General features: G+C 54.0%; 1 protein-coding gene across 6 annotated transcripts in view; it reads left to right on the top strand.

Moving 5' to 3' along the window:
• The window catches only part of LOC105494471 (low density lipoprotein receptor adaptor protein 1), a 46,465-nt gene that overhangs the window by 14,590 nt on the left and 7,755 nt on the right, over positions 1–24,120 (top strand). For 3 of the 6 annotated variants that reach the window (XM_011762902.2, XM_011762905.2, XM_011762900.3), the window contains exons 5-9: positions 3,861–3,933; positions 4,287–4,370; positions 4,873–5,003; positions 6,382–6,416; positions 8,364–10,399. In XM_011762902.2, the coding sequence (XP_011761204.2) occupies positions 3,861–3,933; positions 4,287–4,370; positions 4,873–5,003; positions 6,382–6,416; positions 8,364–8,508 (468 nt within the window). In that variant the 3' untranslated portion in view covers positions 8,509–10,399. Of the gene's footprint in view, positions 1–3,860; positions 3,934–4,286; positions 4,371–4,872; positions 5,004–6,381; positions 6,417–8,363; positions 10,400–24,120 lie in introns of those variants that run through there. The other 3 variants (XM_011762901.2, XM_071098349.1, XM_011762904.3) reach the window with 3 other exon arrangements.

The following is a 24,120-nucleotide window of genomic DNA, read 5'->3' as shown; positions in this document are numbered from 1 at the left end:
GAAGAGGCACTATAGGAGGAGACAGTCTAGCCATCTGATCCTGGCTGATTTGCTGTGTTACCTTGGAGAAGATCCTGCCCTTCTCTGGGCTGCTTGCCTGTCAGCAGAATGAGAAGGTTGCCTCAGTGACCTCTAGGGTTGTTCTGAAAGGCCCCAGGTTCTTTTGAACACCTTGTTTCTTTCCTGCAGACTCAGTGTCACTGGACATTTGCCTCGTGAGGTCCCAGGGCTCCAAGTTGCTGTGGCATCTCCTGTGAGTTCCCACAGATGTGACTCGTGGCTTTGTCTTTTAGGAGCCCACGCAGGCTTAAAAATACAGCTCCTTATGTCCCCATTGTTCATCTCTTCCTCCCTGCTGACCAGGGCAGGCCCTGGGCAGGGACAGCTGGCCTTGGGTGGGAGGGGCCTTTGACAGTGCAGAGGCTTCCTCTGGGATGAGGGGTCTGGGAGTAAGAGAGGTGCAGGCCCAGCTCTTACAAGGGAGACCTGGCCTGTGGTCAGAGGACTTCACACAGACTTGAGCGAAATCAGCCTACTCTCAGGCCATGGGGTGAATTACCGAGGAAAACAGAGCCAGGCCACTGCTCAGCCACTGACTGCAGAGCCCTGACCGGGCAGCAGGAAGGGCCCCTGCCAGACACCCAAATTCTTCATCTTTCTTAGTGTGTTCTTCTCTGGGGTTGGGTTGATGGCTGGAGTGGCTTATCTATCTCCCTACCCTTTGCTACCTGGCCTCCCTGCTTCAGGGGCCCTGCGGAGCCCTCTCCAAGACAGCCCAGCCCAGCATGGTGTAAATACATCACCTGCTGCCTCAAGGTCTTAGCCCAGCCCGGGCTGACAGTGTGTTGATGACCTCGTCATGTTGGAAATCCTAGATTCTTGAGCTAAGTGGAAGTGTTCTTGGGGGAGGCAGGAGATGGAATGGCTGTGTCAGCCTCCGCACCTGCTGGCAGCTCCGCCACAGATGTTTGGCACCGTCTGTCCTGGTCTGCGCCATGGAGAAAACATCGAAGGCGGTAGAGAACAGTCCAGCTTCAGTATCTGGAACCCAGGGGGGCTTAGTTCTGGGGTGGAAGTTAGTAAATCTCACAGGAGAGTCAGTGAGACTTCCCTGAGACAGACACCTGGAATGGGGCTTTGAAGGCTGAGGAGCCAGGAGGAGTTTGCTAGGCCGAAAGAAGGGGGTGGGGTGGTGGGTGGTGAGTGCACAGCAGCACGGGATTAACACGTGCAAGCACAGAGGGGCAAAGTGAAATGGTTCCGCTGGGGTGGGTGGTGAGGCGGCTTCCGTTTGCAGCAGGCCTTGAATCAGGATGTTGAGGGCCTTGAATTGGCGTGTTGAGGGCCTTGAATCGGGATGTTGAGGGACTTGAATCGGGATGTTGACAAAACCGCACTCATTGTGACTGGGGGCCTCCACATCCCTACTCTTCCTGGCTGGGCTGCCTGAATGAGTTCATGACCCATTCAGGTTGGGGGAGAGGGGCTCCTTTCTACATCACCCACCAGTCAGTTGAACTCTGGGGCAGCACAACCACCGCAGCTCTCCCCTCCCTGGTGCTGCTGGGCACAGCCAGCATTGGGTTCCTCCAAGGACTCCCTTCCATCTGCCCAACTGGGAGGCCTCTGGGCTCCAAAGTGAAGGTGTCATGCAGCTGCTGGGCCTGGGCTGATGGTAAGCAAAGTGCTACCCGCATTTCCACCTGGGGGGCACATGGCTGTCTTGGTCCGAGTTTCTGGCCCCTTTTGAGCCATGAGCAGCCTGGTTCCTGGGAACAAGGAATGTGAAAAACTGGGCAAGGTAGCATCCAGTCAGGATAGTAAGGCAGACCTGCAGGCCAGAGGCAGTCAGGAGGGGCGGGCATCCCGCCTGGGCAGGCCCGAGCAGTCCCTCACCTAATGCTGGTCCTCGGATTCCTGCAGCCACCCCAGGAAGCAGGGCCCACCCCACTCCCAGTCCCTGCCCAGCCTGGGCTTGCAGCCACCTGCACACATCCACCTCTTGGGTTGTATTCGGTTTAACTTACAGCTTGGGACTTCAGGGCAAAAGGGTAGGAATGTATGCAAATGAACAAGCAGATTTATGCAAACAGAATTGGAAGGGCTGGGCCCTTCCAATTCTGGCTTTTCTGTTCTTCAATTCCAAGGGCTAAGTCCACAGGTAATTAGGGAGGGCTTCTTGGAGGAGGTAAGCCTCACAGTTCGTTGAATTTAGGGAAGCCCAAAGGGGAAGGAAAAGACATGGAGGTGAACAGCCTTTGCAGTCTAAGCTTGTGTCTCCAGATTTCCAGCAGGCTTAAATAATGGCGTTTTCATATCCCTGCCACATTGGGTGACCAGCCCTTGCTTGGGTGGATAGTGATCTGACTTGGGCTGGTAATTAGCCCATATTTTTAGTTCATGGGCAATTCTCAATGGTAACTGGGTCTATTAAACTTGATTCAGATATGACAGCTTAAATTGTAAACAGCTGCGAAGAGTTTCATACTTAATTACCATATTTAAGTTTTGCCATAAAGTGCCTGTACTTCCATCAAAAATGTAAATGTTGGAGACATTCAAATGAGGTTTTATACTTTTGTGAAGTTTAATTGGCACGGATCCGTCAGTTTGTTTAGGAATTTTAAATATTTTTTTTAAAGGAGTTTTAAAGGCAGTGGCCACAGGTCCGTCTCTCAATTAAATTGAGTTGTCTAGGGGAGGGCAGGGAGTGGGGCTGAAGCTGGTAAGGCCTGAACTTGTTGTGAACTTGAAAGAGGCTGGTGCTTTCTTCTCTCAGCCAGGGCTTCAGAAGGAAGCTAGATGTTTCCGGCTGTAGCTGCGAACTCTGGGACTTCCACTCCCAGAAGCTGAGTTGATTAACCCTGGACTGGAATGGCTGAGAGAGCAAGGTGTTGAGATGAATATGGGCTGGGGATAGGTCCTGGCTGGAATGAGGCCTGCCCCTCAGATGAATATAATTCACCCAGCATTGTTGCCACCTCTGGGAGGCTTTGGCCCGCTCCAGAGGGCGGGGGTGTTCAGACTGATTCTTGCTTTTAGGGTGCACACAGCTGGGGGAAACACAGGCAGGGGAGCCAGTGACACTTTCACATGCATGGTGCCAGAGGGAGGTGGGTGGGGCTAGAGGAGTCTGGGGCTGGTGATAGGAGAGAGGTGGTGACAGATATCTGAGCCGGGTTTGGAGGAGTGTGGGGGGAGTTCCCCCCGGGTGAAGGGCCGAGGTGTGGCCCTTCCTTACAGGTGGGTATAGCACTGACCGGTTTTGGTCCCCGGGCCTTCATTGACATCTTGCTTCTATCAGGAAATTGACAAGCCTTCTACTCTGTGGGATCCAGTTATAAACCCTGGCATAGTCCCAACAGGAACCTAACTTTCACCTCTCTGGCTGTGGCTCATTTGGGGCAATGGCTGGGCCCTTCCGATTCTGGCATTTCTGTTCTCCAATTCCAAGGGCTAAGTCCACAGGTAATTAGGAAGGGCTTGGAGGAAGTAAGCCTCACAGTTCATTGAATTTAGGGAAGCCCAAAGGGGAAGGAAAAGACATGGAGGTGAGCAGCCTTTGCAGGCAGGGGCCCTAGAGTGAGGGTGAGAACTTCGGTGGGACCAGAGATGGTAAAGATGAAGCCCCTACTGCCTCTGCGAGGCTGTGGCCTTATGACACGCCAGGCTGCTTTGGAGACCTGGGAAGGGCCAGGACCCTTCTCTGCCCAGGAGGCATTCCAGAGCCTGGGATGGAGCTGCAGAAGCTGCAGGGAGGGAGCCGGGGGTCCTGGCCTGGAGTCCCCAGCCCTCCAGTGCAGACTTGCTCTGCCCTGGCTGACGCTGCACCCCTCCCCATCCCCACTTCCTGTTTTCAGGCACAGGCTGTTACCCTCACCGTAGCCCAGGCCTTCAAAGTCGCCTTTGAGTTTTGGCAGGTGTCCAAGGAAGGTGAGACTTTACATCTACATTGTGGGTGTGGTGGGAGGTGGGGAGACACGTGAAGGCCCTGGGGTCAGACCTGGACGGACTTCCTGCTTTATCACCCACCTGACTTGTGACTGTGAGCCGGTCCCTTCACCGCTCGGACTCTCAGTTTTCCCATTTGAAAAATGGGAACAGCTGTCTCCCTCCCCAAGGGTGCTTGTGAGGATTAACTGACATCCGAAAGGTTTCTTTCCTCCTGGCTGGAAACCTGAAACTGTCCCCTGAGATTGGCCACAGCTAATCACCCCTGCCCGGTGATTGCTGGGGACGGAGTGCTGGGGTCTGAGGCTCCAACATGTTGTGCCTTCATCCTGCAGAGAAAGAGAAGAGGGACAAAGCCAGCCAAGAGGGAGGGGATGTCCTGGGGGTCCGCCGAGACTGCACCCCCACCTTGAAGAGCTGTGAGTCCTGACAGGGAAGCGGGGTTCTGCCGTGGGGTGTTGGGGTTGTGCTTCACCAGGGGGTCCCGCTCCTGCCTGGGCTGGGGCAGCCTCTTGGTTTTCCACTTTTGTTTTGTTAGATAAATAATACACGTTCATTACAGATTAATTAGAAAATGTAGATAAGGGGAAGAAATAACTCATTTTAGTACATTTTCTTCTAGAGATATATCCCTATGCAAATATATAAATATGTGTCTACCTATGTATATACTTAACATACTGTTGTGTGGTTGCTTAAGAAAACTATTGTGAATACAAAAGTTTCAGTCTAAGCCATTAGTCAGGTTCTCACTCTGTGGGCAGCTGTGCATTTGCCGTGGGGAGGTGCCAGGGCTGGGCTCTGCTAGGAAGCCTGGGCAAGGCCACATCAGAGGGGAGGGTCAGGGCCAGGACAGCCCAGGAGGGGGCCAGGAAGGAAGAGGCTGATCTCCCACTGACAACCTGACCGGATCCTTCACAGTGGTCGCCACTGGGAACCTGCTGGACTTAGAGGAGACGGCTAAGGCCCCGCTGTCCACGGTCAGCGCCAACACCACCAACGTGGACGAGGTGCCACGGCCACAAGCCTTGAGTGGCAGCAGTGTTGTCTGGGTGAGTGGTTGTGTGGCCAGCAGATTGGTGATCCTCAGCCTGACCTCTGGGCAAGCCTTGGGCTGCTCCAGGGACCAGGCCCTGGGACCCGTGACTTGTGGGCCTCTGGGAGGACCAGACCCAGCCCGGTAGTGCCCAGGCCCAGGATGGGGAATAAACAATGTCCCTTTTGAACCTGAGGCTGCGTCCCCAACAAGCTTGGCTCCCAGCACAGCTGTCTCCTCACAATGCTTGGCCTCTTGGCCTGAGCGTCCACGGCTCTGCCCACCACAAGACCAGCCAAAGGCGCCCTTGTTCTTGGCGTGGCAGAGCTCGCTGCTGACACCCCTCCCCCTCAGCTGCCTGAATGAGGACCCAGAGACTTGGGCAGTCACCAGCTTGGTCCCTGACTCCCTCAGGGACTCAGGACAAGCCCCCTGACCTCTCTGTCTCAACTTTTTCATCTCAGTGAGGGTGATGACCTCTGCCAACAGAATCTCCCCGAGGAACCTGAAATTTTAATTTTTCATTTGGAAATAATTTCAGACTGTGTTATAAAAGTAGTACAAAGAATTCCTGTTCACCCTTCATCCAGATTCCCCAATTTTTAACATCCTGCATAACCACATTACAGTGGTCAGAATCAGGAAACAAACACGATACCATGCGGTTGTGTATAATCTGTAGAACTTACACGTTTCTCCAGGTGCCCCTCCGGTGTCCTGTTTCTGGCCCAGGATCCATTGCAGAATCACATGTTAACTTGTCTCTTTAATTTTTAAAAATCTGGGTACTGGGAGTTCCCCAGGTGTCCCTTGAGCCTGTTCTCTGCTGTTCAGGAACTACCCTTGCCACTTGCCCATCCTCACCAGCAGGCCATGGAGGGACCTCACCCATCGCTCTTCCACTGAGGCTATGGGACTCCTGGCATCAGTTATCCCTCATGAGCTTGGAATTTTGGCTTGGCTTTTGGAAATAAATGAAGGCAAGAAAACTTCCTTCCCCACCCTCTTCCTTTTGGAATTTGAAAGCCATAGAAATTATCAGGTCCAACGCCCTCCTCTTACGGAAGGACAAGCTGAGTTTCAAAGAGGAGCAGTGACTTGCCCAAGGTCTCGTGGGCAGGTAGCAGTGGAGCAGGGCACTGAACCCACCTGGGTCTCCAGACACTCTAGGACATGCCCTTTCTCCTCTCCCACGTCTCCAGCTTTGGGTCCTTGGGCTGAGATGCTGGCAATGCACCCAGGCAGGAGGCCTGCCTGAGCCCGTGCCTCTAGGCGCCCACCTTGAGCTTGTGTCCTGAGTCTCCCTGTAGCTTACCCAGGGCTGGGACAAGCTCCAGCTGTGAGCGTGGGCTCCCCCAAACAGAGTTCTTATCTCCTGCTTTGTTTTCCCCAAGGAGCTGGATGATGGCCTGGATGAAGCGTTTTCAAGGTAACGTGAGCTTCCTGTGCTGGACGGTGGGGTTGGCGTGCGTGGGCTGGCCCTGCCACCCTTTCCCCTGGGGATGTGATTAAGAACACAAGCGGCCGGGCACGGTGGCTCAAGCCTGTAATCCCAGCACTTTGGGAGGCCGAGACGGGCGGATCACGAGATCGGGAGATTGAGACCATCCTGGCTAACACAGTGAAACCCCGTCTCTACTCAAAAGAATACAAAAAACTAGCCGGGCAAGGTGGCAGGCGCCTGTAGTCCCAGCTACTCGGGAGGCTGAGGCAGGAGAATGGCGTGAACCCAGGAGGCGGAGCTTGCAGTGAGCTGAGATCCGGCCACTGCACTCCAGCCTGGGCGACACAGCAAGACTCTGTCTCAAAAAAAAAAAAAAAAAAAAAACCACAAGCCACTCGGACCCCTCCAGAGCAACAGACCCATCCCTCCACTCAAATGCTTCCAGGGGCAGGGAGCCGACTGTCTGGGGAGGGAACCCCTTCCAATGTTGTCCAGAGCTGTTAGAAAGTTCTTACTGTTGAGTCAAAAACTATTCCTGGTGACTGCTCTGCCTCAGTCTGAGCTGAGCGAAACACACTGCAGCTCAAGTTGATTTTCTCCGCCTGGCGTGGCCTTCAAAAAGGGGCGGGTTTTTTAACAGGCTTTGCTCTCCAGAGGTCTGCATTTATGAAAAAGGGAAGGGAGAAAGTGCTTAATGAAGCTGTGGACTGTTCCACAGCGGGGAAGGTCAGGCACAGTGGGGAGGTGTTTTGGTAAAGCCTGAGGGTGGTGGCATTTCCCTATTTTCCCAGGGGCCATCCTTGTGGTCCCCTGCAGCTTGGGGACATGCCACTGAGAAGGCTGTGGCTGAGGAGAGGCCTGGGCAGGTCAGGGTTCCGAGCCCTGGGTCCCCGTCTGTCAGGCCTCCCTTTCTCCCTTGAGACCCTCAGCAGCCTCCTACAGCCCTCCCACATCAGGGGCTTTGTTTGGGGTTGCGGTCCGCGATTTTTGGTCCAGCGAGTGGGGACAGAGTCAGGGTCTTTGCCCTCCTGCTTCCTCCTTCCTCTTCCTTGCCTCCTCCTTGCCAGGGACTGGTGGAAACCCCTTGGTCCAGCCTGGGGCGAGGGCGACACCTTCCTGCCTCACTGGCTGACTAAACCCGCCCTCTGAAGAAAATCTTTCACACACTGTTTCATCTTTCCACACTGTTTTGAGCATCATGTGCCCTTTATTAACAATTTTGAAAATCAGCAAAGCGTTAAACAGAAAGTAACACCATCCCATAATCCCACAGCTCAGAGTTTTGGGCTTAATTCATCATGCTAATCCTATACATATACATTATTTTGCATTGATCAGCTCATCGTATTTGCATTTTGGGATCCTGGTTTTTCACTTAACAGCATTGTGTCAGAAGCATTGCTCCAGGCTGTTAAAAACTCCTCGTAAACACCCCTTCCATTGACTGCCTAACATTCTCCTAAGGGAAGCGTCTGTAATTTACTTGACTCTCCCCTATTCTTTTGGACACGTAGGTTGTCTCCCTTTGTAAATTTATTTTTCGAACAGCACGGTGTTGACACAGTTATAGCCAAAGAATCTTCCGTGTTCCCTCCCACAGCTTGTTCCCCACCCCACACCACCCCTGCCGCTCCCTTTACCAGCACTGCCCCTTCTCCTCTTTCCTGGGCATATCCTGACTGAGCTGGGCCACAGAGTGGGTGCTCTGGCCTCTCCCGGGGGTGGGTGCACCGCTGGCTGCCCCAGACTTTTCTGAGCTGTTTGACTTTCAAGGGAGGTGCTTTGATCTGAGGCTCCTCCACCTCCACTGTACTTGGGGCTTCCTTTTTGGGCCACCTGCCCTGCTGTTCCCCACTGCTGCCTCCTCGCATCTGACCCTGGGGCCCGCCAGCCCTCACCCAGGCCCTCGGCTCACACAGCTCTGCCTTCCAGGCTTGCCCAGTCTCGGACGAACCCTCAGGTCCTGGACACTGGCCTGACAGCCCAGGACATCCATTACGCCCAGTGCCTCTCGCCTGTCGACTGGGACAAGCCTGACAGCAGTGGCCCAGAGCAGGATGACCTCTTCAGCTTCTGAGGGCCCGGGGCCAGCCGGACACAAGCGACCCTGACATCTGACGACCAAAGCCACCTGCTGCAGGGGAGCCGGCTCCGGAACCCACCCGCCACCTCTCCCAGCCCTCAGCACTGTCAGCCTGGAGATCAGAGCTGCAGCCAGTCAGGCAGGGGAGAGATTTTTTTTTAAGCCCTGCTCTTTCTCTGAGAACCAAAAGATGCCTTGAATATTTATTCAGTGACTTCTGGCTTATGCTCGGAAGCCAGTCTGCGTCAGGCACGTCTCCTGCTGCATGATGTGTGCAGTGCTGCAGTCGGCTCCCGCTTGCTCTCCTGTAGCAAGCTCTGCCCTGGCTGTGGGTATCAGGACTGTGACCAAAGCATTTCTAGTCCCTTCTCTCTCTCTAAGGACCCAGATTTCCCTGGGGGCATCCTGCTTTCTGAAAGCCGTTGGATTTCAGTGATTTTTTCCCCTCACCCCCCAGCATAGGAGAGCACCCACAGCCTCAGAAGGGGAAGGTGTCCTCCTGCTCTCTTTCCTCAGGGCCCAGCAGGCGGGACTTGAGTCCTGGACCCCAGGCTCTTAGAGACTAAGGGGCAGCTCCTGACCAAAGACGATACAGCTTGGCACTTTAAAGCATTCACAGCAGGTGTGGCCCTGAGGGCTCCTCCATGGTGCTGCATTGAATCCAGCTTTCCTTCTGCCCTTCCTCCAGGAGAAGGGGCCCAAGGTCCCGTGGATGGTCTCCACCTGTGCTTGGAACCAGTGTAACTGGCTGCTCCCCGCTCCCAGGGACTGACTGCGGGGATCATCTCTGACCGCCCTCCGTTGGGCCCCTCCCTGCCTTCTCCCCTGCACGCAAGGCTGTGCTCCTCCTCTGCTCTCTGTGTGTCCCTTTGAGTGTCTCTGCCCCGCCTCCCCATACTTCCTGGGATGATGTGTGAAACCTGACACCTAGATTTATTTGGAAATATTCTATGACCACTTTACAGATGAGGAAACTGAGGCCTCAAGCATGGCGGGGTAGAGTGAAGAGTAGAACCCAGGTCTGATGCCAAAGCTGCTTTCTTCTCTGCCTCCTCCTCACACAACTCACACCTCCTTTGCTTCTAGCTTTGTTGTCCTCCCAGGAACCAAAAAACCCCAGCTATTTTCTGACCAAAATGTGTTTCATAACAAACCATCTGGTGCCTTTCCACACAGAACTGGCAGGAGCCCCGTGTCCTGCTAGCTGTCTCTCTTGTTGATTTCCGTGAAAATGCAGTGTTTGAAGTCTGCTCATCCCGAGGGTGAAACAAAATCCAACCCTGTCAGAATCGTGCTGTTCTCTTTGCTGACACTGTGACCCTGGGTCGGGACATACCAGCAGCAGTCTGTCTTTAGACTCTCTTTCCTTCCTCCCCTTTTGCCCCCGTGGGGCTCCCGGCATCCTGAAAGCCAGCAAAGCCTCCAGCATCTTTGCCATCCTGAGGTGCCTCCCAGTGGCCTGGCTTGTCTCAGCAAGTTTCATCAGCCCCAGGGAAAACCCAGCCCTCCTTAGAACCTCCTTACCTGGAGTAACCGGACACCTTAGATGGAGGTGCCTGAGGGTGGGGTGGGATTTGTAGGGTCATTATCAGAACAAGAGGATAACTTTCTTGCCCCAGCTCTGTAGCCACCTCCTTGGCATCAGCCTCTGTATTTGTCATAAGGCGGCGTGGGCGAGGCCTGACACAGGCCAGCCTTGGCACAGGGGGGGCCCGGGGTTCTGAGAAGCGCTGCCCTATGAGAGCCACACTGGCCTTCGTCTTCATCTCGTTGACGGGCTGTCCGTGTGCCTCCTGTGTGTCTGCAGACAAGTCTTGCTGTGCTTTATTTGTGAAAGTTTAATGAGGAAAAAACAAATAATAAATGTTCTCGTTTTGAAACGCAAGCAGCGCTCATCAGATGGAGTAGACCGGCAGCAGCGTCCGGCAGCTCCTGCCCTTTGGGGATGGCAGCAGCAGTGACTGCAGGCTGGGTGGGGCCACATGCCCAGGTGCAGCACTGAGCTGGGGGGTGATGGTCTTAGGTTCCCGGCGTTGAAGGCCCAGTGGGGCCCCCTTTTCACCCAGCAGCTGGGTGTGTGTGTGATGAGGTCACCTCTGGATGACTCATGGAGGCCACACCAGGGATCTGGTGCATCAGCTGAAGCGTCTGTGAGCCTGGGCGGGGGACCCTGGCCAGGGGCTGTGAGTTCCCCACAATGTACATGAGGTTGTGTACGTGTCCACATGGGCGTTTTCCCCAGAGAGGATGTCCGTTATTTCCATCACTTTTTGGATCTGCAACACTTTTTTATTCCACAGCCTTGCTCCAGGCCGAACGTGGACTGGGCCTGGGTCTCAGTACTGGGGACAGGGGTCCAGGCGTCCCCCGATGGACTCAGGATGTGTCGTTTCAGTGTGTTGGGGGATGGTGGGAAGTATTTCAGTGTCTTGGGAGACTCAAGGTCTAGCCCTAGCTCTGCCACTTGGAAGCTGTGATGCTTGATCAGTCACCTCTTCTCTTAAGCCTTGATTTTCCCATCTGTGAAAATGGTGCAACGACCTCCCCGCTTTTACCACCCTGGGTTTTGTGTGACTCAGCGGTGACCATGATCACGTTGGTAGAACACTTGTGCATTCAGGTTATCTCAGAGCCAAAGGCAATTGGAACTCAATATGTTTAACAATGGCAAAGTAAAATTGTTAGCAACTAGTGTTAACTGAGCTCTTGCTATGCGCCAAGGGCTGTGCCGAGCTCTGCACCATATCAGAACGGTTGTGCTGAGCCCAAATGGTGTTAGATGGCATTCGTTCCCGCTACTGCTGAGAGGAAGTAACGGGAGAGGAAGGCAGCTGTGTTTCCAGTGCCGGGCAGGGCCACAGCCAAGCCTCCGACCTGTGTGGCCCTCACCTCACCATGTCCTGGCCTCCCGGGAGCCCAGTCTGGCCATATGCTGCCTGAGGCCTCCTGTTGACCTGTGCGGTGACCTTCACAGAAGGACCGCTCTTTTCAGGTTCTTTCAGCCACTCTCCGGAGACTCCCCTGCCCGTCAGCTATGGCTTGTGGGGGTCCCCTTGGGCATGTATCTCTTTATCCCTTTCAAATGGTGGTATTTTAAGTGTCCGGAACCCAGAGGCAGAGCCCTCATATCAGCATCAGGCCGACTCCTAGTGAATTCTCAATGGTTCGTGGATGACTTAAGAAATTCTCCCCTTTCTTCTTTCCCTCATAATCTGAAAAGACAGCCAACAAGTTCATCTTTCGGTTTAAATTTGGCCAATGTCTTTAGTCTCCGGATGTCTCGGATTATGAATCCTGAGCACCCGCCGTGTGCTCTTTCATGCATAAGGGATGAAGCCGGGAGAACAAAGTCGCCTTTCAGATGTGATGTGACCTTCAGCTTCACTGGGTGCATGTTGGGATCTTCTCTCCCAGGAAGAGATCCTGTCCCATGTAAATCTCTCTGGGGACTTTTCAACAAGCCTGGCTAGGGAATCGGGGCAGATTTGCATCTGGGGTGCCGGCTTGGGGCCTGGTCTTCCTCCGGCCTCCTTCCCCTGACCATTCCCAGGTACTGATCAGAACAGGTGCCGGTTTGTATATTAAGAAGTAACCCAGCCAGGTGCGGTGGCTCACGTCTGTAATCCCAGCACTTTGGGAGGCCGAGGTGGGCAGATCACAAGATCAGGAGATCGAGACCATCCTGGCTAACACGGTGAAACCCCGTCTACTAAAAATACAAAAAAATTAGCTGGGTGTGGCAGCGGGCGCCTGTAGTCCCAGCTACTTGGGAGGCTGAGGCAGGAGAATGGTGTGAACCCAGGAGGCGGAGCTTGCAGTGAGCCGAGATGACGCCACTGAACTCCAGCCTGGGTGACAGCGAGACTCTGTCTCAAAAAATAAAAATAAAAGAAGTAATCCTTGGGCTTGTTAGGTCTTTTGCACCTAACACCAGTGATACCAGTCCTCGCAGCCTCACATGCTACCAGGTAGGTGGTCCTAGTCCCATTTTCCTGATGAGGCAGCTGAGGGTGAAGGAGGATCAACAAGTTGGCCAAAGTCTCACATCCACTCGGGGATCTGGGATTTGAACCCTGCTCTCTGACTCCAGCGCTCCAGATTTCCACTGCACAGTGCCTCTCCGTGTAGATCAAGGTAAAGCCCAACCGAGCTGCCGTGCCCTGCTCTGCCTCGCCAGCAGCCCCAGCTACCACGGAAGACACTGGAAGCTGCTGGCCAGTGGGTGTCTCCACAGGCAAGAGCTGACTTCCTAGCTAGACACCAGAGCAGATCCCATCTCTTCCCCAGTGGCTGCCCTTTGGGGCCACTTCTCTGGACATGTCTAGTTTAGAACTCCACAGGGGTGTGTGTCATTGCATTGAGACCCTGCTTTGTCCCCAATGGCATTGCTCAGCCTGCCAGTGGGGCCCACAGTGAGTGTTGGTGCCCCTCAGAGAAGGAAGGCTTCCTCTGGGAGGTGAATGCCAGCCTCGGAAGGGCAGGAAAGGAGGGTGCACATCTTGAACACTAGCAGCATCCACACATACCAGCTAGTTTAAGCTGCTGCACAGCACCTGTGCCTGTAGGTATTGTTAGCTCATTTTAGAGATGATGATACTGAGGCCTATGGAGGTTACATGATCGGCCAGCCTCACGCAGCTATTCGGCGGCAGGCCTGAGACCCAGAGCCTGTGTGTTCTCCACTGTGCTGGGTGGCTACCTCTGCAGGCCGGTTGGAACATTGGCAAATCAGGATGACCTTGCTTGCTTAGGAACTTCTGAACCCAGCGCAGAGTAACCTTAGCCAAGTGTCCAGCACAGAGGTACTGGATCAGATGGTGCGTTTGTGGCCAGGACAGATGTGGGCTGTGTCATGAATCCTTGTTGCCAGACAGCAATTCTGACTGCACCTGCTGAGCCCTGGCACAGCCTGTCTCAGGGTGACTGAGGTACAGCTGCCCTTGACCCCCTCGCAGTCCAGGGGTTGTAGTTCATGGCACCCTGGAAAGCTCCCGGGTATGGGCCGGGCTTGCACCAGGCCAGAGGGACATTGGAAGTCAGAGCTGAGGTATGGCAGCTGGGGAAGCCGGGGCAGGCTCCTAGAAGAGGGACTTATCCCTGGTGGGCCTCGAAGGAAGGGTAGAATGGTTGGCGACTGCATGTGCTAGCCTGGGAGCTCCTTGAGGACATGCCTGTCTGATTCGCCCCATGGCCTCAGTGCCCAGCCTACCACCTGGCACAGAGTGGCCATCAGTGAGTTCATCAGGAGGGGAGAACCAGCCTGGCTCCCATGAGAGCTGCGAGAAGGGGCAGCCCTGGCTCAGCAGGCGGCGCTAGAGCCCTGGACCCTGGGGGTCCATTTTGCCAGCTGTCGCATGCATCCTGTGACAGCTCCCCGGTGTGCACTGGGCTTAGGCACTCTGGGTCTCCATCACACACAGCCCGTGGCGTGGCACACCCATCCCGGTTTGGTAAAACGTATTGTGTGGTCCACCCTCTGCGCCGACTAAAGATCTTGGATTTCATGCTGTCTTCAAAGTAAGATTCTAGAATGTTAGTACTGGGAGAGCCCCTGATGGGTCCCAGCCCACCCACTGTGCTTATAATGGGGAGCTGAGGCCTGCAAAGGGCACAGGACTTGCCCGGGACTCACAGCAGTTAAGAGAGCTGGGATCTGAGCTGTATTTTCCACTGACTCCATGCCCAGTCCTCCATCCACTGGGGGAGAGGAGAGAGAAGTCTCGCTAGAAGGGGGCCACGCGCTTGCGGGGAACTGGATGTGATGATAACAAGAGGCTGGAGAAAGGACCTTGGTGGATTCTCGAGCATGTAATGAGCACCAGCTCATCATCCGTCTCTCCACTGTCCCCCTCAAGGGCCCCGAAGTCTCATCTGCCGCTCAGGCTGCTGGCCAGACGCCTAGAAGAGGGGGCATGGAGCTGCGGTTCTGAGTGCAGCCTCTGGGGCCACAGCAGTCAGGACTGGGTTTCAATCCCAGACGACCGCTTTTTAGCCGCAGAAACAACTTAGTAGCCTGTGTCTCAGTCTTCTCACCTGTTAAATAGGATAAAGGTGCAGTCCAAACAGAGGGGCTGCTTTGCGCGGCCCGGGGAGGTCAGATGGGGGTGGGGATGACCAGTCTCTCCCGAGGGGTAAGGCCCACCCAGGGTAGCCGAGGTGGGGAGGAGACAGGTTGTGTCCTACCGGCTCCCCTGATGCACCCAGGTGCACACTCAGGCCCGCCACGTTGAGACCACCACATTGTGCCCTCAGGAAAAACTCAACAAACTCCACGGCCTAGGCAGGAAAGCATTCCAGTCTAGCCATTCCAGTAGGAAGGTATTTAGTGAAGAGCGCCAGATCACAAAAGCCCTGGCAGGGTGAGGGTGCAGGTGGTCCCTGCAGGGGCTCAGGGATCTGGCGGCTGCTGCCCCTGTAGGTCCCGGTGGCTGCATCCCAGGGCAGAGCTGGCCTGAAGCTGCTGACAACAGAAGTTGGGAAGAGGTGGTTTGCAGACATCCAGCCCCTGTGGCTCAGGAGGGCACAGGGAAGGGAAGGGAAATGGTGCTGAGATGCAGCAGACCCTCTGGCACCCCACCACCGCGACACTATTGGGGGGCAGGGAGGGTAAAAGAAGCTGGGAGAGGTTAGCCCCAAGAAAACCTGGCTGCCACACTGTGTCAGGAGCTATGCCGAGGCTTTGCACACATTATCATGTAAGCCTTAGGATAGCAACGTGAGGCCGTGAACTGATCTGATTGAGATGTGAAAAGCTAGGATAGCACCCCAGGGCTGTTTCATATGGGTGGGGCCTGCTCCTGCCTCTCCCTGAGCCAGGCTTGGGTCAAGGGTCATTCATCCAATGCCCAGCAATTGAGTGCCCACTACATGCCAGGATGCATGCCAGGCGCCTGGAACATGGCAGCAAACAAAACAGCAGAAATCCCCATCCTCATGGAGCTGATACTCCTCCAAATATGTATAAATATGTATAAATATGTGAAAATAAGTGTGGTGTAAGCACTTAGAAGGAAAAAGGGCAGGGGAGGGGACGGGAGTGGCCTGGCCAGACGTGCTGCTCCACCCGGGGTGGTCGACGGCATTGGACAGAGCCCTGGAGGAGGTAGGGAGGCCCGAGAGAAAGGCACCTGAGAGGGCAAAAAGCAAGCACAAAGCCCCAGGATTGCAGTTTGGAATGTGCCAAGGGCAGGAGGAGGTCTGCGGCTGGAGAGGAAGGAGGAAGGAGGTGAGCTGGGAAATGGGCTCAGAGCAGGCACAGCGCCTGGACCAGGGGGCAGTGGCAAGGCTCAGACCTGCTGTGCAGGGCTCAGTGTGGGGTCTCGAGGACACGAAGGCTGCACAGCCAGGGGCAATGCAGAGACGGAGGCTCTCGGAGAGTGAGGCTGTCATCCAGGGTCGGACCCAAGAGAGAGCAACCTCCTGGCTTGCAAGGGGGCAGGTGGAAGGTTGGAAAGGCAACCCCGTGTCTTCCCGCTCTGTTGTCCAATTAGGAGCTTCCAGGTTTGTCGAAGAAAAGGATGTGTGCGTGGCCAGTGGCCTGGGTTTGGTGGTGGTCCCAAGTCTGTGTGTCGGGAGTCCTGTGGGTGTCTGTAGGCCTCTGGCAGTGGCCTGAGTCAGAGATTGATGTATCCCCGTGTGATGTGGAGGGCTGGTGTCTCTTTGTTCCTGCCAACCATGTGAAAGGCTGATGTGCCGAGTGTTCTGGGCATGCTATATCATTTCTCTGGGTGTGTGTGAGTGGGACTGTGTATGTGCCAGGGGCGTGTAGACCTGCAGGTCTGTACATGAGTTGAGGGTGAGAGGTCTGTGTGTTTCCTTGTGCATGTCCGTGGGTTCCTGCTTGTCCATAGTGGGCAGCAGTGAGGGGTGTTTTTGACTTTGGCCTGTCACTGTCTGGGTCATGCTGGCTTGACATTCCACAACTCAGCTCTAGTTCTTGCGATGAATCGAAACAGACAGCCCCAGGACCCAGTAGGACTGGCCTGTGCCTCTTGGGGACTTGGGTTCAGGGTCTGCTCCCCGGGCATCTTGGGGAGGTAAGGAAGACTTACTGTCCCGGTCCCCAGATGCAACGCTTTAAACCCAGAGACCCTCCTTTCTGGGTCACAAGGCTGGACCAGGGCTCTCACCACCCGGCTGGGAAGACTCTATGATGTTTGAGCCTTGCCAGCCCCAAGGAAGAGTCAGACCCCTAAACCTGGGGGCCTCCTGGGAAGGCCAGGACTCCGGCACTGTGGAAAGAGCACAGAGTTAGAAGTCAGAAGTACCTGAGTTACAATCCCATTTCTGGCCAGGCACAGGGGCTCACGCTTGTAATCCAAGCACTTTGGGAGGCTAAGGCAGGTGGATCGCTACAGTCCAGGAATTTGAGACCAGCGTGAGCAACATGGAGAAACCCTGTCTCTACAAAAAATACAAAACAAAACAAAGCAAAACAAAAAACCCCCCAAAAAAACAACAAGCCGAGTGTAGTGGCATGCACTGGTAGTCCCAGCTACTCAGGAAGTTGAGGTGGGAAGATCGCTTGTGCCTGTGAAGTTGAGGCTGCATGAGCTGTGATTGCACCACTGCACTCCAGTCTGGGCCACAGAATGAGACCCTGTCTAAAACAAACAAACAAACAAACAAACACTTGCTCTGTCATTTCCTAGTTCCAAAACTTTAGTCAAATGGCTGCTCAGTTTCCTTATCTGCAGAGGCAGGACTGGCCTCTTGGACCTAGTGTGGAGATTAAATGAGCACTGACTACATACCCAGCCCTGGGCTGAGAGCTTTGCACAAACCACCCCATTGCCTCCTCATGATAACCATGGAATGGGTACTGGCCCCATTTTGCAGAAGAGCAGACTGAGGCCCAGAGAGGCGGTGTGAGTTGCCCATGGTCATTCAGCTGGGAATGAGCAGAGCCTGGATTTGAACCAGGCAGCCTGACTTCAAAAGTAGCAGTATGAGGCTGGGTGCGGTGGCTCATGCCTGTAATCCCAGCACTTTAGGAGATGGAGGTGGGCGGATAACTTGAGGTCAGGAGTTCGAGACCAGCCTGGCCAACATGGTGCAACCTTGTCTCTACTAAAAATACCAAAAAAAAAAAAAAAAAAAAATTAGCTGGGTGTGGTGGCACATGCCTATAATCCCAGCTACTCAGGAGGCTGAGGCAGGAAGATCGCTTGAATCCAGGAGGCAGAGGTTGCAGTGAGCTGAGATTGTGCCACTGCACTCCAGCCTGGGTGACAGAGACTCCACCTCAAAAAAAGCAAAAGTAGGCCGGGCACGGTGGCTCACGCCTGTAATCCCAGCACTTTGGGAGGCCAAGGCAGGTGGATCATCTGAGGTCAGGAGTTCAAGACCAGCCTGACCAACATGGAGAAACCCCGTCTCTACTAAAAAATGCAAAATTAGCTGGGCGTGGAGGCGCATGCCTGTAATCCCAGCTACTTGGGAGGCTAAGGCAGGAGAATCGCTTGAACCCAGGAGGCAGAGGTTGCAGTCAGCCGAGATTGTGCCATTGCACTACAGCCTGGGCAACAAGAGTGAAACTGCGTCTCAAAAAAAAAAAAAAAAAAAAAAAAAAAAAAAAAAAAAAAAAAAAAAACCACACACACACAAAAACAAAAGTAGCAGCACGAGACAGTGAAAGGAAAGCAGAGCACCTGGCTTTGGGTACCTGGCTAGTGGTAGCTGTTACTACTGAGGCTCAGAGAGGTGAAGCAACTTGCCCCAGGCCACACAGCCAGGAAGGAACAGGGCCAAGATTTGAGGCTGGACCTAACCCAACATACCATCCACTTTCTCTTTCACAGAGGCTCTCTCCCACCCCATCTGGCCTGCCCTTCAGTGGAAACTGAGATCGGGCCCAGATTTGGGGTGGGACTTGGCTAAGGTCACACAGAAGCAGTCCTGCAGGCCCAGGGCTGCTGCTTCTTCAGAGAGCAGGGTTGAGGGGCAGACAGACACCCATATGCTTAGCAAGCCCCCATTGTAGGCCTGGAGTGGTGCCCGCCCCTCCTGATGTGGAGGAGGCAGGATGGTGCCATCAGGCAGAGGCACTAGGAGTGGCCTGAGACACAGACCCAAGGAGGAGCCAGCAGGGTGGTCCAGGCCCGCACCTGCTGTCTCTAAGAGCACAGAAACTTCTGCCCGGCTCAGGGAGTCTGGGGCGACTCCACGTGGGAAGGTCCTGCTGGGCCATGGATATCCAGCCAGTGGTTTCCTCCTGTGGCGATGTTCCTGTGAGCGTGGCAGTCAGTCCTAGTCCCACTTGGTCACCCCAGGCAGCAGAGACCCTGTGCCATCCCTGCATCCACTGCCTGAGAAAGATTGGGAGGAAGCATGTTCTGAACGCTGCTTTATTGCAATAAGTTTGTGGATTCAGCTCATTACATTTAATTAGAATTATTTAATTAGAATCTTAATAAAAGAGTAGAGCAGGAAGGAGGCTGATGAACGGAGGTGAGGGGAGCTTTGCTGAGCATGAGGAGCAGACCCAGCTGGGAGGTGGAGTGGGGGAGGGCTGCCAGGATGAAGGCCTGGATGGCTAGGCAGAAGGGACGTGCCAAGACCACCAGGGCCTGGGCTGGGCTTTCCTTGACCTGTTCCTTACCAGGTGGCCCTGTGGGCAGGTCCTGGGCTGGTTTCCTGTCCTCAAGGAACTCAGGGTTCATGCAGACAGTTACCACGCCCAGTGCAGGAGGCAGAGTCACGTGCCAGCCAGAGATGGGCGTCGAGCCTGGCGTGCGGTTAGAAAAGCTTTCTAGAGCAGGGAGGCCTGCGGTGAGACCTCACTGTGTTGAAGTTCGACGAGGAGGGGAAGGGCTCCAAGCAGGTGTGAGGGAAGGCGGAACGTTTGAGGCACCTGGCGGGGACAAGACAGGGTGCAGGGCAGAGGCCTGGCGCCGGGTGGCTGGCTCACGTCCCGGTATCACCATGAGTTGGCTCTGGCAAGTGACCTGGGCAGGTTATGCCCCCCTCGGAGCCTCGTCTTCCTCATCTGTAAATGGGGGTGATGGTGAGGCTCTTGCGTGGATGAGAGGAGCTGCAGAGAGCACTTGGAGCAGCGCCTGGCATGCGTCAGTGTGTGTGCACGAGCTGTTGGGACTGTTGTTAGGATTGTCACAGTGGAGGTCTCCAGCAGGTCATCAGTTACATAAGTCAGGAGCTCAGGGGGCTCTGGGCTGGGGACGTAGCTGTGTCATCGGTGAAGCAGCAGGTGTGGGTGAGCCCCCCCACCTCCATTTCCTCTTTCCTCATTCCCTAAAAAAGAAAACAGTTTTGTTCAGAGATCTGACCCCAACAGGGCTCTTGCACTTCAGGGAACACTGGGAGAGTTATTTCCTCTCTCTCTGTCCCTCTCTCTTGAGCACACAAAGAAGCGCGTGACCATCAACTAAAGACAAAAAATCAAGCTTTTAAATAATTAAAATTAGTTTTATACAGAAGTCTTGCTGATGACTATAGACAGAGGCTTATGGCCCACAAGCAACCCTCCAGAGAGGGTTTGTCAGACGACTACGGCACAGCATTTGAGCCCACTGCTGATATGCAGCTGGTGGAGGTTCAGTAGTGCAAAATCACATCGAAGTTTGGGTGCAGGAACCCATCTGGTGACAGATTACAGAGGCATCATCGCTAACCCCATTAGATTAGACATCATTACCTTATGTGCAGGAAAAGGCAAGGACTAGGGTTGTTTATCTTTCTTTTTTTTTCTTTTTCTTAAGACAAGGTCTCACCCTGTCGCCCAGGCTGGCGTGCAGTGCGGTGTTGTGATCATGGCTCACTGCAGCCTCAACCTCCCTGGCTCCAGCGATCCTTCCACCTCAGCCCGTTAAGTAGCTGGGACTACAGGCACACATGCCATTGCACCTGGCTAATTTATATATTTTTTGTAGAGACAGGGTTTCACCATGTTGCCCAGGCTGGTCTCAGACTCCTGGGTTCAATCAATCCACCCACCTTGGCCTCTCAAAGTGCTGGGATGACAGGTGTGAGCCACTGTGCCTGGTGTGTGGCCATTTATCTTTTTTTTTTTTTTGAGACGGATTCTTGCTCTGTCGCCCAGGCTGGACTGCAGTTGCGCCATCTTTTGGCTGTCTGCAAGCTCCGCCTCTCAGATTCACGCCATTCTCCTGCCTCAGCCTCCCGAGTAGCTGGGACCACAGGCGCCCGCCACCACGCCTGGCTAATTTTTTTGTATTTTTAGTAAAGACGGGGTTTCACCGTGTTAGCCAGGATGGTCTCGATCTCCTGACCTCAGGTGATCTACCTGCTTCGGCCTCCCAAAGTGTTGGGATTACAGGCTTGAGCCACCGCCCCGGTCTCATTTATCTTTTAAAGAATATAGTGACTCAGGCAAGAGACGTAGGGGGTTTGTCTTTAAAGCATCTTTCTGGATTGCTGCACGTTGTCACAGAATCAGGGGCTTGTGAAATGATGCTGGCATGCAGAAATGAGAAACATGGCTTCTTAAATTCGTTACTTTGTCTTACATGACCTATGCTACCCCTTCAGAGGACCAGATCTGGGAAGAAGCTAGCAGTATGCAGTATGCAGTATGCCACCTCTCCATGTGTTGTTTAAAACCTTGATTTGTAGTGTTTGTCTATTTCCTAGTATAAATATGGCCAATGTCAAGCTACCAACATGACATCGCTTAACCTGGAGTTAAGATGCACACAGTCTGTTCTTGCAAGCCAGGAAGAGTCGGCTCCAGCACCCCACTCGGTGAGGCCAGCCCTGAGAACAGCAGAGCTGGGAGCGAAAAGCACCTGCACACAGATCTGCACCACGGATCTGCCTCCGTGGGCAGCTTTCTGTTACTTGGGGCCAAATGCATCCCACACCCTGGAGGACTGCAGGGCAAGAAGAGAAGAAAACCCAGGAGCAGCCCAGAGGAACGGACAGGATTTGTGCAGCAGGCAGAGGAAGAGGAGGCCGTGAGCTCAGCTGCCACAGTAATGTGGTGATGCCAAGGGTCAGATTTTACATTTGTTTTTTCACAGACTTAATCCTGCTGCCATAAAAGATAAGAGAATTTTTTTTTCAGCACAGTTATAGAAAGTTCCTAGGCTCCAGTCTATGCCTTGAGCCAAGAATTTAGGGATTTAAGCTTGTTATTCTTTTTCCTTGAATTGCCCAGTGCCACAGAAGCAGCTACCCCATCTCTGAAATCTTCATGCCATTCATGTGTTCAATAGCAGTGTCGACTCAGACCCTCAAAGCTCTACCTTCAATGGCGCTTTTTTCCCAGATGGCCACAGGCCATAATTTAATTAATTATTATAACTTAATTAGCTGTTTCACCACTACATACCACAGCTGCTAGATTCTCATCCCTGAACACTAACTGGATTTTCCCTTCCTTCAGCTCCGACTAGACCAGATCATCATTTTCCCGAGGGTATGGAGTGTGAAACCACCCCCTCCAACCAATTTCCAAACCCGCCAGGTTTCCGAGTTGAAAACAATGGAAACTGACCCTTGCTAATTTAAGCAGAAAGGAACTTATTGGAAAGACACCAAGGAGCTCAGGCAATCGGCTGGAGAAGTGGGCTCAGAGAGAGAACAGCTGTTGAGGGAGGCTGGCAGTCAGGACACAGGCAGGGTGCCCCTACAGATGTCTGCTTCTGTCTGTTCTGTCTGTTTTCCACAGATTCAGGGTAGGCTCCTGGTGGATGGAGTCGTTGTAATGCCTGCTTCTAGCTGACTAGGGTGAACGTCAGCTCCTGCACGGGAAGACAGAGCTGTCTCCTGTAAGGTTCACTGGGCTTGAGGCCGGGCACGGTGGCTCCTGCCTGTAATCCCAGCACTCTGGGAGGCTAAGGAGCACCACTGCACTCCAGCCTGGGTGACAGAGTGTCTCTAAAACAAACAAACAAAACATTTTTAAAAAGGGGTTTGAATGCTGAGTGAGAAAAACAAAACAAAACCAAAAGCCAGAAAATATTTACCTAAGGCCGGGCGCGGTGGCTCACACCTGTAATCCCAGCACTTTGGGAGGCCAAGGTGGGCGGATCACGAGGTCAGGAGATCAAGACCATCCTGGCTAACACGGTGAAACCCCATCTCTACCGAAAACACAAAAAATTAGCTGGTTGTGGTGGTGGGCGCCTGTGGTCCCAGCTACTCGGGAGGCTGAGGCAGGAGAATGGCGTGAACCCGGGAGGTGGAGCTTGCAGTGAGCCGAGATCGCGCCACTGCACTCCAGCCTGGGCGACAGAGCGAGACTCTGTCTCAAAAAAAAAAAAGAAAATATTCACCTTGGCTAGACGCTGTGCTAACATTTTGGCTTCATTATCTCAATTTAATCTTCACAATTATTACTATTTTTGAGACAGGCTCTCACTCTGTTGCCCAGGCTGGAGTGCAGTGGCACAATCACAGCTCATTGCAGTCTTGACCTTTCTGGGATCAGGTCATCCTCCCTCCTCAGCCTCCCAAGTAGCTGGGACCACAGGTGTGAGCCGCCATACCTGGCTAACTTTTTAATTTTTTTGTAGAGATGGAGTCTCACTACGTTGCTCAGGCTGGTCTCGAACTCTTGGTCTCAAGCAGTCCTCCTGCCTTGGCCTTCCAAAGTGCTGGATTATAGGTGTGAGCCCCTGCACCTGGCCCACAATTATCTTTCAAGAGGTGTTGCTTTTATCAACCCCATTTTATAGATGGGGAACAGGTTCTGAGTTTCTTCAGTAGTAACCCCAGGCTTTGGGGTACTGTGAGAACCTGGCAGGACACCGTGAATCCTGGATGGCTCAGAACCAGGCTCTGGAGGGGCTTCCCTAAATTTAGGCCAGCCTTAGTCTGTTGGCCTTAGCAAAGGCAGGAAGAGCCTGTCTAGACTGAGTACTTCCTAATTCTAGATGTTACGCCATTGGCCTGCTTGGGGGCCAGTCCTGGACCAAGAGGGTGCCGTGCTGGGGTGGAGAGCTTCTCACCAAAAGCAAATATGGTGTGAGGAACATGTGTTCTCTGCCGGGCCTCAGCACATGGGCAGTCTGTCGTGATGCTCGCTGTAGCCAGCAGCCTGGGGTGGGGGCCCTGCTGAGTAAACTAGGAGAGCGGCTGAATTCTGAGGAGCAGAGAGGTAGATACGGGCCCCTGGCCTCTTGAGCCGGGGAGAGGAGAGAGTTTCTGAAAAAGAGAGATACCAGCCAGGGCCCAAGCACTGACACAGGAGACCCTGTGATGGCGATGGCTCAGGTCTCCCCCATCAGATCAGGAGTTCCTGAATCCGGAGTGGTCCGTTTGGGCTGGAGGCTCCTAAGGGCAGAACTCTCGCTCCTCCGACACATCGGGAGCTCCTGTGTGCAGGGCTCTGTCTCCAACTTCGGGCTGAGGCTTCTAACGGCAGCACGTCTCTTCCCTCCGACTAGGGCAGTGAAGCGCTAAGTATTCCAAGACAGCAATGTCAGGAAAGGCTGCTCAGGTTTGAGGAGTGGGACCGGCAGAGCTGGATGAAACCTGACTATGCTGAAGCGGAAATGGAGACCCTGGGAGGGGCAGGGACCTGCTGAGTGCCTCCCCTAGGGAGTAGCTGACCTGGACTGCATCCTGGTGCTCCTGCTGAGGGAGGAGGATTTGGGGTAAGGAGAGTAAGTGTGGCCTTAGGAA

Source organism: Macaca nemestrina, chromosome 1 (assembly GCF_043159975.1).
Source record: "Macaca nemestrina isolate mMacNem1 chromosome 1, mMacNem.hap1, whole genome shotgun sequence".
Lineage (NCBI taxonomy): Eukaryota > Metazoa > Chordata > Mammalia > Primates > Cercopithecidae > Macaca > Macaca nemestrina.
Note: the sequence above shows the minus strand (reverse complement) of the source record. Positions and strands in the feature narration are given on the sequence as shown.